Source organism: Fistularia commersonii, chromosome 3 (assembly GCF_037954325.1).
Source record: "Fistularia commersonii isolate RoL2024-O1a breed Wild chromosome 3, RoL_Fcom_v1.0, whole genome shotgun sequence".
In the NCBI taxonomy this organism is placed as follows: Eukaryota; Metazoa; Chordata; class Actinopteri; order Syngnathiformes; family Fistulariidae; genus Fistularia; species Fistularia commersonii.
The window spans coordinates 15,917,771-15,933,218 of record NC_141286.1 but is presented as its reverse complement, the minus strand read 5'-3'; the positions used below and the strand labels follow the sequence as shown (position 1 = coordinate 15,933,218).

General features: G+C 39.4%; 1 protein-coding gene across 3 annotated transcripts in view; it reads left to right on the top strand.

The window, feature by feature from the left end:
• The window catches only part of adamtsl3 (ADAMTS-like 3), a 141,255-nt gene that overhangs the window by 110,092 nt on the left and 15,715 nt on the right, over window positions 1-15,448 (top strand). For all 3 annotated transcript variants that reach the window (XM_086143806.1, XM_086143807.1, XM_086143805.1), the window contains exons 12-19: window positions 882-1,089; window positions 1,211-1,358; window positions 3,737-3,821; window positions 10,242-10,537; window positions 10,632-10,761; window positions 12,484-12,694; window positions 12,775-12,954; window positions 13,436-13,589. In XM_086143806.1, the coding sequence (XP_085999932.1) occupies window positions 882-1,089; window positions 1,211-1,358; window positions 3,737-3,821; window positions 10,242-10,537; window positions 10,632-10,761; window positions 12,484-12,694; window positions 12,775-12,954; window positions 13,436-13,589 (1,412 nt within the window). The remainder of the gene's footprint in view (window positions 1-881; window positions 1,090-1,210; window positions 1,359-3,736; window positions 3,822-10,241; window positions 10,538-10,631; window positions 10,762-12,483; window positions 12,695-12,774; window positions 12,955-13,435; window positions 13,590-15,448) is intronic.

Below are 15,448 nucleotides of genomic sequence, written 5' to 3'. Positions count from 1 at the left end.
CTCCCTTCCCTCGACCGCTCTTGTGATCTGTTATTAGTATATATTCTTTTTTTGTACTTGGTGACGCTCCTGGTTACATAGCTTTTTTTTGGAAAAGATACGACAATAGGTATCTACAAACCCTAAGAAAAAAATAACACAGATATTCTAGTGAGATAGATATTGATTCTTTAATAATACGGTGGATATGTTAAATTATTTGAGAAGTAATACATATCAGTTACCGGTAAGTATCAAACCTTTTTTCCACCACATGTACAAACTAACTTTTGTCTTCATTTTTGGTGATTTCTCATTCTGTATTCCAGACTTATACTTTTGATATTTGGATAGGATAAGGGTTTGTTTCTAGTTCAGCAGTAACATGGGATCTATCAATTAAACATCTGTCTGTATCCTTTTTAAAGATATTTTACCTTTTGATAGCACTGCTCCCACTGACTCTAACCCCAGATTTAGATTTGCCCAAAAAATAAATAATGAATAAATGAATGAATAAATGAAAATCCTCAGCAGACATAGAATTTTCACATGCACGGATGTGCGTATGTGCCTACAAAGTTCTGTGTTGTTTCTGTCATTTTTTTTATGCATAAAGAGGCAGACTTTATGGATTCTTGGAAATAGCTTGACCATTACCAGCACATGAAATTACTGTGTTACTGTATTACTGTGCCTCTTGCTTTTATCAGAACACATAGCAGTAGATAGACCAGCATTATCAACAATCCTGTTTGATCATCATTGGGCCTCATATACTCATATCACCTCTATCTCCCATGAACATTTCGGTCTGCAAAATTCATGATATAATACCCTGTTTTCCATAATCCGCTGGCCTGCTGTGGTGTGTGTGTGTGTGTGTGTGTGTGTGTGTACAGCTGGGAGCAGGGCCCTTGGACCCAGTGCTCGGTCACTTGTGGCGAAGCTGGTGGTTGGCAGGATCGCAGCATAGTGTGTGTGGAGGACACCCATGGACAGTTATCCCAGGTTGAAGAGTGGAAGTGCACCCACTCTCCCCGACCTGTCACCCGACAGATATGCAACATATTCCCTTGCCCCCAGTGGGTTGCCATGGAATGGTCACAGGTCAGTCAGTCATAGATGAAACCCAACTGAAGTTAAGCAAATGTTTGACTCTTAGAATTATATTCAACTGTTTGCCCAGTCGAGTTCAACGTGTGTAATGGGTATTGCATTCTGATTTCAGTGCACGGTTACATGTGGCCAAGGCTTGCGTTACCGTGTGGTTCTCTGCATCGACCATCGTGGCCAGCACATTGGAGGCTGTGATGCAGCTCTCAAACCTCACGTTAAAGAAGACTGTGTTGTCCCCGTCACCTGCCACAAGCCCAGAGGTAAGACACCTCTGTGCATGTCTTTGTGTGTGTGTGTGTGTGTGTGTGTGTGTGTGTGTGTGTGTGTGTGTGTGTGTGTGTGTGTGTGTGTGTGTGTGTGTGTGTGTGTTTGCATGTTAGGTGAAAAAGAGGCCAAAACCAATATTCTTTTTGTACATAACAGAATTAATTGTTCTCTTGATCTGTACTTTATCTTATCAGTTCATTATTGTGGACGGTGTTACCTGGAATAAAAAACTCTCTGCTTGCACTAAATTAACAATGTTTGGTTTGCAAACCTTTTTGCCTTCCCTTGTGCACAGATGACTCCAAAATCCAATGAATAAATAATCAATAATCAGTTGAAAACTGTACAAGAGTTAATAGCGTTCCACCACAAGTTTGCATGTGCCCAGTCTAAGCTGAAGTGTGATTTCAAAAATCAGTGTTCCGCCCCTCTAAAGAAAGATTAAGACTATACTGTACATTGTATTATTGTATGTGTGTGTGTGTGTCGGTGTGTGTGTGTGTGTGTGTGTGTGTGTGTGTGTGTGTGTGTGTGTGGATGGCCTGCAGATACATGGTCGGCATATTTTGAAAATGCAAAATGTGGCAATCAAGACCCTGCACTCATATGTGCCTTAAAGTCAGTGGCATGTACTTTATATCTTTGGGGCATGTTTACACACATACACATGCCTGTACACACGCACACACACACACACACACACACACACACACACTCTCACACATAGACCCAACAAAATATTCTACCTTCCTGTAGTTAATGTGGCAGCACAGCCTTAGATTTATCCCATCCAGCCTTTGAGATTTACAAACACTGAAGACTGAAGACTGATCCTGTTCCAAGTAGATTTTTTGTTATTGTCCAAACAAAAAACATCATTCACCGATAATCTGATTCCTGCACTGTATTTGTCTCTTAAGAGGCAAGACAACTGACTTTCTTATTGGAGACTTTGGTTAAAACACAGCACTGTTAGTGAAGGACTGCAAATTTGAACCATGTAATTGGAGTTGCTGTGTTTTTTTGCCTGAAACAAATTTTTATTTCAATGTCCTGAAATTATCATGAGTCAGTCAACTTGGCCTTGAAATTTGGATTCCACATTTTAGTCTGTCAAACTAGGTCTTGAGGCCAGACTAAAGAGACAAATGCAACAAAAATACACTGAAAATATTAAAACCTGTTGTATCTTCAGTCGATGTCCTCCCAAAACATTTTACTCCAACCTATTTTTAGAGAGCAACTTAGGCCCAACTGAGATATATTTGTGAATGCGATGAAGAAGCCCAGAAAAAAAAGAAAAACAAACAACTTTTGTTCACACCATCAGCTTTTATATACCTCCTTCTTTATATCTTTAAATGATAAATTTCAATCTCATCATATTTTTCATACCATCCCGGCATTTTCTGATTTTCTGTTGTGTTGAAAGCAACTGCAGCCGAAGCAGTCTGAGTCTGATAAACACAACACAGCACTGTAAATAATGGATGCAGTTTTTCATCGACATTATTTTGTGTAGACCAGCCGGCACCACTTTAGCTCGGAAAATAAACATAATCTGGAGAACTGCAATTGGGAGAAAGTGAGGAAAGCAGATGTCTCTGGCTCGTCCTTATCAATATATTTGGTTTCTATGGGTTTTTAACACAAGCAAAGCTTACCACAGTTACATTGCATAGTGATGCATTAGAGGATTACACGGAATAAAAAAAAAGCAATATATCCACTCCTGCTGAATCCGTTTTAAATTGTTTTGTGAGTCCCACAGGGAAAAATTCACACATTCATGTTCCATGATGGATGAATTAGGACTGTACACCAACAGGGAAAAAAAAACACTGAGATTACGAACAAGACAATCATTTAAACATGATTTCTCATTGTTATTGGAAACATACAAATTACTTTTAAAGAAATATTGTAACGGAAGGGAGTGTTGAAATGCATCTATCTGGCAAAGGGTTTGATGTGTCCATCAGGTATTCTTTACTTTTTCTCCAGATGAAAACCTTAATAGATAAATGGATGTACTGGCCGGTTCTACTAAAGAAATTCCCTGTTTACACCTGGATTGAGATGCATGTCTACCCGTGTCCTCAGGGTACCACTTATCTGTTGTAGAAACACTATCTGTCCTTTCGTAAAGGACTGTGTGAGTCTTGTTGTTCATGACAAGCCACGCACATATAATGCTCACATCAAGGAAAAAGGAAAAATGTTCCTATCTTTATTTTCCACAACAGTTTGAGTTAAGAAACATCTATCCATTTTTCACTGAACTTTTACCGTCTCAAAGGCAGCTCTCATCTTGTTTTGATGGTCCGGATCAGTGAAAATAGTATCCCTCGCTGTTCCTTTTGTTTTTTAGAGCCTCTGCCAGTGGAGGCAAGAGTGCCCTGGTTGAAACAGGCACATGAATTTGAGGAGCACCACACAGCCACAGAAGACCCCACGTAAGTAAAGACCCCCATACACACAGACATGCACCTCCAAAAGTGAAAAATTGTGTCTATTCAGTTATACAGTATGTGATCTCTGGAAAGATTGGATTTCATTAAAAGATATAGTGCCAAACATAATGAACTATATAGCCTTTTCACAGCCTTTCCAGATATCCACTTCCATTGCATCAGCATAGCTTTGGTTTCTGCAATGCCATTAAATGGCAAAAAGCTACTAAACTGAATCTAGTTTTGGTATGTTGTTCAGTTGCTTTGTTTGCCAGTACTTTTACTCATGTCACTGGATTGAAACATGGTTGTGATAGTAAGCCGTAATTGAAGTAAGATTTGGTTGAATAATACAGCCTGATAAAGTTCCCATTAAAACTGTCTTCCAAATGAAGCTTCGAAGCGGTGATTAGCACTTCCTCATCACAGCAAGAACATCCCTGGTTCGATTCCAAAATTGGGCCTTTCTGTGTGGAGTTTTTGCATGTTTCCCTGATGTCTGTGGATTTCCTCTAAGTTCTGCGGTTCCCTCCCCGGGTTCATTGGAGACCCGATATTTCCCAGGCATGTGAATTTGAGAGTGAAGGATTGCATGTCTCTATAAGTGCCCTGTGGTCAAGTGGTGACTGATCTGGGGTTAACCCTGCTTCTCGTCCAGTGACAGTGGGGATAGGCCTCCTTTATTTATAAATAATCAATGACTGAGCTGCAAATTAATGTTCAATCATTCACGGCCTTAACCACTTCTTTGCTAGAAAGCATGCTCTGCTGAGAGGATAAGTAGGATACTCATAAATGACGCAGCTCCAGCATGTAGACATTCCAGAATTAGAAAGTTTTTTTTTCATAGTCTTTTATTTTTGAATCACATTGAGAGTTTTACCATCTCGGGTGAGCAGGAGCCTCTTTCCCTCTTCAGGGAAGCAAAAACTGAATGTGAGCAGATGATGCTCAGCAGCCGCATTCAGCAAGTCCCAGTATGTGCCCCGCCTCTTTAAATGGAATAAATACTTGCAGGTCATCGGGACACTGAAAAGGAGTACTCCATGTGGGCTGATGCAGGTCATTAAGGTCATGTTTTGCCACAGACGCAGCTACATGTAGCACTTAGTGTCTGCTCCACCAGGCTGTATTTCAGCCTCCAGCCACAGGAACATGAGAATTTGGGCCAGCAGAAATGAAAACATGTTTCTCTGAGCTGCTGGATTAAAGCAAGACCCCAAGGATCCACACAGCTGATATGTGTTCACATTGCAAAAATACAACAAAACCCTGTTTATTCAAGTCCCCGCTCAGCTCCATGGTTTAGATTTAGAATGAGCAAAATAGGCTGTCATTTGGATATTTGAGTTTATGAGTTTGGACTAGATTGTTACACAGTGGCTGTGTCTGCTGTTGGAAACCAGAATGACCCACTCTACAGCAGTGGTCCCCAAACTACGGCCCGGGGGCCGGATGTGGCCCACCTCCACATTTTGCCTGGCCCCTGAACAATACCAGAAATGCATTATGATTTTTTTTTTTCATTCTGGCCACGTAAACGTGACTTGTACAGACATAGAATGTAATATTCTACTCTACCCTTCAACAGTCTGTGCCTTATCTGAAACCCCTCCCTCAAAAAAAAAAATCCTGGACACACCCCTGTCAAATAACACGGAATAATGGTGAAAAGATTAGGTAAGAGAAAAATAGATTCAGAATGCAGGGTATTTGTATTTAACCTGCAGTGGACAAACTATTATTTTTTTTTGTTCAATTCAAAGAAAAGGCTGTTTGTCTCACCTGTCAAGAGATGAGACAAAGACATTATTTATTAATAATGTTATTATTTATTTTCCGAGTTCTGATTTTTTTTTTTTTTCCTGTCAAGATCCCAGACACGGTTAATTTATGGTTTATATGTGGTTTTCTAGGAAACAATAAATGTTGACGTTCAGACACCTCTGCGATAGTCACACTTTTTGTTACAAACTGGCCCGGCCCCCAGTCAGAAAAGGGAAAAGTTATTAGGTCCTCACAGGAAAAAGTCTGGGGACAATATTGCAAACAAGAAAACCACATTATCTTTAGTTTTGGATCATCTTGGATGCCATCTGTCTTTATTAGTAATGCTTTTCTTCTTTTGCATTGTCATCACCTGCTTTGGCCTCACACACCTGCACATCACACCTGCCTCTTGCTGTGGAATTAGTTCAACTTGTATTTAAGTCCAATGACTTTTTTATGTACCAGGTTTGTTCTTCTGTGAGGAGGTGCTTACTACAGACTATCTCACCTGCTGGCTTTTAATCACTTTTTCACTAACATGTTGGACGCCCAGCCTGGTGTTACAATTGCAGTAACATGTGGACATGAGGATTTAAGATGAAATGAAAAGTTATTTACTTTTTTCTTGTTTTTTTTTTTTCGGAGCCCAATATAGTGCGATTGAAAGCAATAAGTACACACATTTTGTTTGACAAATGAATAAGGTAATTGTTTGTATCCATGTAGGATTAAGTACAATTGCACAAAAGCTCTATGGAACAGGCTTCATTGCAGGCATCATAGCAGATGATGTTTGAGAAACAAAGTTTTAGAATTTGAATGTTAGAAATACCATAAATGGATATCTAAAAACAGGCTCTGACCAGTAATATACTATAACCAGTCAATAAAAGAAGAAGATGTCCTTGCAAGGCTTTACTTTCAGGAGATGCTGAAAACAGTCTTTTGGGGTTATGCTGAGTGCTGGCATGTAACTTACTCATCAAGTCTCACTACATCAAATTCATTGTACTTTAACTCTGTTAGAGATTAGAGTGTTCAGAGTCTGCGCCTTCAGCTGGCACAGTGGATGATTAATGCAGTATCTCTTTAGAAACACCAGATGCTCCAACTGTAGTTAGAAAATGTGAAGCTGCAGAGTTTCCTCACCTTCTAGCTTAAATGGTTTAAACTGTTGCAAATTGCAGTTTCATTTAGCAGAGTGGTATAAATGTTGGCATAATCAGAGACTATAATGTGTTTGAGTCATTTTATTTATTAACTATTCTAAATTAGTTGTCACTTTGTCATCTGCAAGTAACGATACAGTTGTTTTTTTGTTGTGTGATGATCTGGATTTGTAATAAAGTAGTGCCTACTACGTAGTATTTAAGGTTTGGGCAGCTACATTATTCACTTATTTTCTTATTTGATCAGCACAAGACATTTAGCTGGTGAGCATCATGGGGCAGGCAAGGCAGGTGTGTGTTCATGCAAAGTGCAGGCTTAGAGAGCAAATTGCTTCAAAGGAGAAAGTTTGAAGTTGTCACGACAATTATAGACGTTACCTTTACCGTTTCAACTTTTACATCCTCCAGATAAATGGCTCTGGTTAATCCTTCATGACCATGAATTTTGTTCAGATGTCATGAGTATTGTCTAGAGGTACTGCTGATGATAAATTAAAAACATTGTTGACACTTGAGAGAGCTTATAAAAGGCTTTTTTTTTTCTGTGAAGATTTTGGTTATTATGATACCCTGCTGAATAACAGCAAACCAATTAACTGCGATTTGTGTGTTTCTGTATGAAATAATAGCCATTCAAGCACCGAAAATCACACATAACAATCGCAAGCTGAAAACTACCGGCCACTGACTGCTCACAGGCTGCTGAAAATGGTCCTATCCACTCCTGGCTCCTTGCTTTTTGCTCCAGAGGGAGGCAGTTTGGAATTTCAGGAGTGTTGTGCTCTCGCACGTCCTGAGCATAGTCAACCATGCATTGCATTTTTCTTCAACCATATCTGAATCTCTGTATCAAAGTTTTGGTGGTCAAAGATGATAAGTCTCCAACGCTTTCGCTCCTCACACATCCCTTTTCCTTGGCTACAGCGTCGGAGACCTTTACAAAACTTATTTCAGTTGGGAAAAAAATAACTGAATCTTAAAAATTCACGTTGTTACACCAGATGAAATCAGAACTCATTGAGCTGTCTTATGATATTACCTTACCTGAGCACCCAAAACCTTGTTTAATTCTATCCTTGATCAAAGAGAACTTGATTTTTGGCGCAATATGTCAGTAGAGTCTGACCTCACGATGTCAAAAGTTTGCTTTGATGAAAAATAAAACTATATTATATTTGAAAATGATTTTCATTATTGCACCAGCAGACTAACACCACGAACTGAGATGTTTCACCACTGTTAATCGTTGCACCAACGTATTCACTGCTGAGGAAAACACAAAAAAAATGTGACTTTCAGATTTATTTTTTCCGATATGGCTTTTTTTCAACTTTTGAATACTAGGGTTTGTCCTCTTCACCGCTAATTTTCTGCATCAGTCATTCAAGTAGGGCTACAATACCTGCAGTCACTGGATTGGATTAGGGCACCGGCAATTTCCTCCGGATCCGCACCGATCTGTGCCTGCGTGATTAAAGAAATTGTGTATTGGTGCTGAAGACGGAATGAAGTGTTGTTTTTGATGCACAAAACTCAAATCAACTTGAGAATTGTAAGTCTGTGCAGCCATGCAGCATGATCATTTCTGCATGTCGCACAGAGTAAAAATAAATTTACGGCTTTTGTTGTCGATGCTAACCAATGCTCAATGCTAACCATCAGTTGCTTTACCTGGACAAAATTAATTAATACCCATCCATTAAACGGGTTGTTTTTTTAACAAGTATAAGCGCAAGAAGGGATCCAATGTAACAGGCCTCACACAAAACACACATATACTAAATTAAATGGGATACTTATTTAGCTGATATTGGGTAAGATTAATTATTTAGGTTTATTTCTTCATAAGCAGTTTTTGAGGATCCCTTACTTATGTGCAAGTACTAATAGACAGTAAAAGTACAATTCTGCTCAATGTTATCCATAATAATATGTGTAAATGTAGAAAACTCTTATACTTTTATGTATTCATTTCCAAGTTGGCAGATACCCTTAAAGATGTCACTCATTCTCAAACTTGGGTATTAGTGCACGGGTGGTACATGAGCTCTCTCTGGTGGTACACAGAAGAATCTTTCTAGTGATGCTTTATGCATATGCTGAATACTGAAATTAATGATAAATATCTTGGCCATGTTATGATGCAGATGTAGTATAGAAATATTTTTTAAACTGAACTGAACCCCTAAATTCCTCTCTCTCTGTGATTAGCGTTGATACCACTGTCGGAATAATTCAGTTGGTTCACTGTTACACCTGGTAAAAACACAATACACTGAAGTGTCTAATAATTCTACCTCATCAACAAGTTTAGGAGCCAAAACCGATAAAAAAACAGGATGAAATATTTTGGAGCCAAAACAGATAAAAAAACAGGATGAAATATTTTGCACAGCAGCCTCAAAATCTTCCTCATGTCCAAAATCTAACTTGATGAAAAACTGCGGGTCATCCTTTCTGAAGCTCCCTTTCTGTATCAGTCTTACAATCTGCTGGCCCTCACCTGCAGTGACTGGAGAGGATCAGTCCACCGTCTGTCTCTCCTCTGACGTTCCTTACCAGCTCATGCTGTTTGGGCTGAACTGCAACCAAAATCACTGACAAACTGATGCTGGATGTCAAGACAGCCAGTGGATATAGCTCTATTGGATTGCTCAAAATAATGGAAAGGAAACAGTTTATCAGGACAGCAATGCTTATTGAAACTTATTGAAAGGTAGTAAAAAGTCAACAGTAAAAATATCCATATGTAGAATAAATTCACGCCCTCTTTATTCATGAACACAGTAGTCTTGAATTATAGTGTTTTGATTTGGGTCATAAACTATTTATTCAGGATCTGATGCTGGTTTCTGAAAAACAACATATTTGGTAAGGTCATATTTGGTTTAAGACATTTATGATCCACAATTTTTATAAATAGCCGTACAAAATTTTTAAATGGAGTAGGTTTTTACGCTTCCTATAACTTACGTGCAGGGACTGCTAGATGTAGAACTGAACGCACACTACCTGTAGAATACATAAGAGGTTTTAGAAATGGTTGGACTTGTAACTGCAGTGAACTCAGGGAGGGAAAGATTTGTCATCCCGCTCAGCATATGCTGAATACTATGAAGGAGCCCCGTAACTAAAAACCAAAGGGGCAAATTAGAAGGGGAAAAAGAAATTGAGGCTGAGGTTACAGATCAATTGTTTGATGAAATGACTGGAGTGAGAAAACGAGTTCAGATGTATTGGGTCCCTCTAATTCAAAATGTTTCATTTTAATATGTTTAATATGTATATGTATAACACAGCAATTTCACTTGTTGTACCCTTTAGATAAAATAAGATAACTTTATCTAAATTTTGTATACCTATTTCAATGTTTAACTGTTGGTGATCGGTCAGATATGGTGGTTTGCATGCATTTTAAAGATCTCAAGCAGTGGGAGCGCAACAGAAAAATTATGTGGTCATAAGACTTCTGCACTGTCTTCAGATTCGTACCTGGGCCATGGTCACCATGCAGTACGACATGTGGGCCTGGTAAGCAAAGCCGACAGGTGTACTGCAAGGTGCTGCTGCCGTTCACGAAGAAGGAGATTGAGCTTCCAGAGGAAGAGTGCACTGAGGAGAGACCTCTGCTGGAGAGATCATGCAAGCAAGGGACGTGCACCGGTGTCAACAGTGTCACCCCAGATCTTCAGGAAGGAGGCGGTCCTCACTATCAGCCAGAGGAAGTGTTTCAGTGGGAGTACAGGGGTTTCACTGCCTGCTCAGCCACGTGTGCCGCTGGTGAGAATTCTGAAATATTCTATCCTAGCTCTGTTTGGTCCTGCCTCTCATTCTTTAAAGTTCCAATTGGTTGTGTTGTTCGTTCTCATCCCAGGAAAGCAGAGAGCACTAGTGAGGTGTCTTAACAAAATAAGAGGTATAGAGGTGGACGACTCTCTGTGTCATTCATCCAGGAGGCTGCCGGACACGATGCGTATCTGTAACCCAGAGGCATGCCCCCCAAGGTGAGACCCCCCCACCGAGACTAAGTCTAATTGGAGATTTGCCTAATAAGAGACAACAGCAACGATAACAACAACAGCAACAGCAACAGCAACAACAACAGCAGCAACAACAACAAAAACAACAACAACAACAACAATAATAATAATGATAATAATAATAATCATAATAATGCATGTAATTTGAAGAAACTCAGAAATCCAAAGGAAACATAATTTGATATCAACTAGAATAAAATCCTCTATTATTTGAGTAGTCTCTAAGAATTTCTTGCAGGATATACATCTTAAGCTTCATCATAGGCTTCACTTCTCTGACTTTTATAATAGTTTTTTATTGATTTGTTTCGTCTTGTTTTTCTGTCCTGACTTTTGTAACATTGAGCTTCTTCCAGTGCTGAAGTAATTGAATTTCTCACTAGGAAAATCTGGCACATTGGTCTTATTCGATCTAATATTTGACAAATCTATAACGATGACTATAGAATTGTCTAAAACTGTGAACCACAATGATAAACTTATAAGACGCCTTCATTCACCATGGAATACTTTGTGCTTTTGCAAGACGCTCTCCACTAAACTTCAGAACTGAATCAGTGTTTTAGATATCAGGGGGATGAGATATCGCCAGTAAATCTGCTATGCGTCATCATTTGTCCATGTTGTGTGTTCCGGCCTCTGACCAAAGAACTATCACTCAACTTTAATACAATTTCAGCAAAACAACTTAGAGCGGTGCCTTTACATGCCCTTATCTCAGCTCACACTGATTAGACGTCACTTTCCGTATGTCTTGCTCTTTGAGCCAAATATGATACGGTTTAAAAAATTACTTACAGAGAATGCATGATGAAGCTCTTGCATCCGAACTACACCCATGAAACCTGAAGATCAAGCTTGAAAGACTGCATCTCCTTGGCCACGGAAAGTCCACTCATTTTCTTGACAGGCTTTTGGGAAAACTATACACCGAAGAGGCCTGATTGCTAGGACCCCAAATAGGAAAACCACTTTGCATCTTTGGATGGAGATGGTTTCGTTAGTTAGCGGCTAAGAATACTAGAAGAAATGCTGGCAGGAGCAAACCTGGAGGAGACGGCAACATTTAAATGTTTTACTTGTTCTACCCATGGGGAACGTAATAGAGAACAGAAATACCCCGAGTACTAGATAAAAAAATTAAAAGTGTTTTCAGCCAGAAAGTCAATGCTACTGGTGAAATGAGCTACAGTTGATGGAAGATGACCAGAGGCAGAATAGCAATAACTATAACAATTGATTGTATAAGTTATTAAATGTGTAACCATGTGTGCAGTTTGGCATCTGTCTATGTTTTTCGAATAATGATAACACTTGTAAAACAATTTCCATACGTTTATTCCATACTGTTTCACATTTCATGAAATCACTTTTAGTCTTTTTCCTTAATAATTCTGGTATGGTGCCGAGGAGACTTACTTAAAGTCTCTCCACTTTTGCATGCAATTGTGCCATTTTCATTGAGGCAAAGGTCCTGAAATTGCTTTCTGAAATTAGTCGAACGAAACGTAAAAAAGAAATTGCCTGATTAGAATAGATTCAATAGTCTGGTGATAGTATAGACAGTATCCAGATCCACAAAACAGTATGGACAGTATAGACAGGATAACTTTCCAGAGCCCCGATTACAATTTGCATTGAAATGTTACTTTCCATCTGACATGTTCCGTTAATTCCCCTGTCCAGATGGGAGCTGACATCATGGACCCGCTGCTCTTCATCTTGTGGTGTAGGCATACAGACCAGGAGTGTGTTTTGCATGCGTCTGCTGTTGGCCGATCAGCAAGATATCCTGACTGTTTCGGACGACCAATGCAAGGAATTCAAACCGGCCATCCTTCAAACCTGCAATCAGGTGGATTGTCCTCCAACATGGGAAACTGAACCCTGGCAGCCGGTAGGTTACTCTGTGAGTGAATTTATTATGTTGTGTATGTAGCCTCTGACCTTTGACCCTTCTCATCTCTGTCACTCTAGTGCTCTCAGTCCTGCGGCAGTGGCTCGCAGGTGCGCAAAGTGTACTGTCGGCAGCTCCTGTCCACAGGGGCCTACAGCAGACTGGGAGACGGGGACTGCTCAGGGCTCAAACCTGCCTTTAGTAGAGTCTGCAACAGCATTGACTGTTTGCCCTACCTGGCAGGGGGAGAGTGGGGCAAGGTGAGCATCGGTGTATCATTGATGCATGTGTGTTTTTGTCTCCTGGCTCTTCGGGATACCCCCCATTTGTCAATGCCATCTGTCGTCCACATATTATTTCTTAAAATACCAATAAAAAAAGTGTACATATATATATTCATCATCCTCAACACAATACTTGCTGGAAAAGAAATACAGGTTTTCCCATATTCATGTACTATCAATATGGCATTATCTTAAATCAAGAGACTGGACAATTCGACCCTCTCTTGTGGGAATTTGATATCAGACTAGAAAGGCTTTTCAAGATAAGTCAATGGAAAAGGTTAAAAGGTTTGAAGAGGGGTAAGGGAGCATCATGTCTTCTTCCAACATTATATCAATGTCAAAAAAAAAAAAAAAAAAAAAAAACAACCCTGGAGTTTTAAGACACTAACAAACTTTTTGGGAAATACTTCTGTATCACTATTAATTCTTTCCTTCTCATTGTTGAATTTTGTAGTGCTCAGTTTCTTGCGGTCTGGGGATCCAGCGCAGGGAGTTACTATGTCGCAAGTTGACGTCTAACGGCCGTCTGGTAACAATGGCCAGGGAGATCTGCTCTGGGCTGCCCTCCTCACCACTCGTGCGGACCTGCAGGATGATGGCCTGTCCCAGTAAGAACAGACTCTTGAACAGAATGGGTGTGGTGGGCAGCACACAGACAATCTATTGTCCACACAGATCACATAGTAGTAGAATGTCCTCCATAATCAAATGTTTCGAACTTTTTACATCAAAACACCTTGATTTAATCCTGCCTAAAACTTCTTGGTTGATGCAGCCTTCTATCTGTTGCTGGTCTAGGTGAGGAAACCGCCAGACCTGCAGCGGCTGGTCTGATATTTATTCACTAGACATTCTCATGATAGGACGATTACATTTCCTCTCACACACGGTGATAGCAGAGTTTCACAAGAGAACCTTTATCCACAATCCAGCCCATGGAGGATATTCTCCAGACACAGATGCCTTTTGACCCCAGTCTGGTTTCAGTCAGTATCAGCAGAGGAGACCACCGGTCTTGCTCTGTCCATTAACACCCACTTCAGTCATTCAAAAAACTAAGAATTGTGATATTCAAAGTCAACTTGCCTTAGGCCATTACTGCAATTAATAAGATGAGATGGATTTGAACAAAACTTTCAACACTTTTTGAAATGTCAGACTGTTTTTTTAATAAATCTATACAAATGTATCAGTAGCACACTGGTGGGGCACTGTTATTCTTGTTATATACCAACATTAAACTCATCTTTAGAACCGAAGGAAAAAAGTGTTCTACTTCAGAGATCTAATCGCTTAGTGTGTATCTAATCAATTAAATTTGTTATAAGAATTTGTATTTTGAAGTCTGAGTCAAGTTTGCTGTTTGCTTTTCCTACAGAACTGACCCATCATAGAATTATATTTGGAGGCTTTAAATGACCCAGGGTTGCCTTAAACCCAGGGTTACTCTGCACCTGAGACTGTCATTCACATTGATGCAGCCAGTTGTTAAGCCGTTCTAAATTTCAGTTATCAGTTGCAGTACAAGGATACGCCTGATTATGGTTAAATTATAATTTCTTTGGCTCTAATGGATCGGAGGCAATGTTCCTTCTCTATTACCATATTTCCTACAGTTGCTGTAGACATGTTGTTGTTGTTGTTGTTGTTGTTGTTGTTGTTGTTGTTGTTGTTGTTGTTGTTGTTGTTGTTGTTGTTGTTGTTGTTGTTGTTGTTGCACAGAGACTGTATTACACAATATTGAGCGGAGAAACCAATCTTGGTGGTGGGGCTGTGAATAACAGTTTTAATTTGTTTCTTAAAATGATTAAAAATAATAGATTAATGAATAGATTTCTTAATTAATCACTTTTTTTATATTTACCATTTGATTATATAACTGTAATACACAACAAAAAGTCTATGTCTGAATGAAACTTTGGAATAATAGGGAAAAGGAGAAGTGTTAGCTTTAGAGATGCCTTCGTCACTGGACTGGGATTGTTGCTTTGTTGTTTGATAGGAGGATAACTGAAAAAACATCTGCAAGTATCAAGTAATGCTGTTGTTTGTAATTTCGCTGATAAATTCACTGCAGTTACTAAGAGTGCTGACTTCTGAAATTACTGGGGAAATGACAGGGGACCAACTGAAATCTTAAATGTGCATCACGATGCACAGGAAATGTGCATTTCCTGTGCATCGTGTATTTGAAGGTGTATTTGCAGTTCCTATGTCCTCTATTGTAAGTCGCTTTGGATAAAAGTGTCTGCCAAATGCAATGTAATGCAATGTAAAATGTCAAGAGTTGCTCATTTTTTTACAGGCAATGAGGAATTAAAATAGCATCTTAATTTGCATCCAGATAAGGATATTCTCTTCACAGACAAGCAATGACCACCAGCTGTTTAGAAAAACATTCCCAAAATTATTCAGTACTAATAAACAACAAAACCCAGGCTATCTGTGAGTTACATGTGTGTTGCAG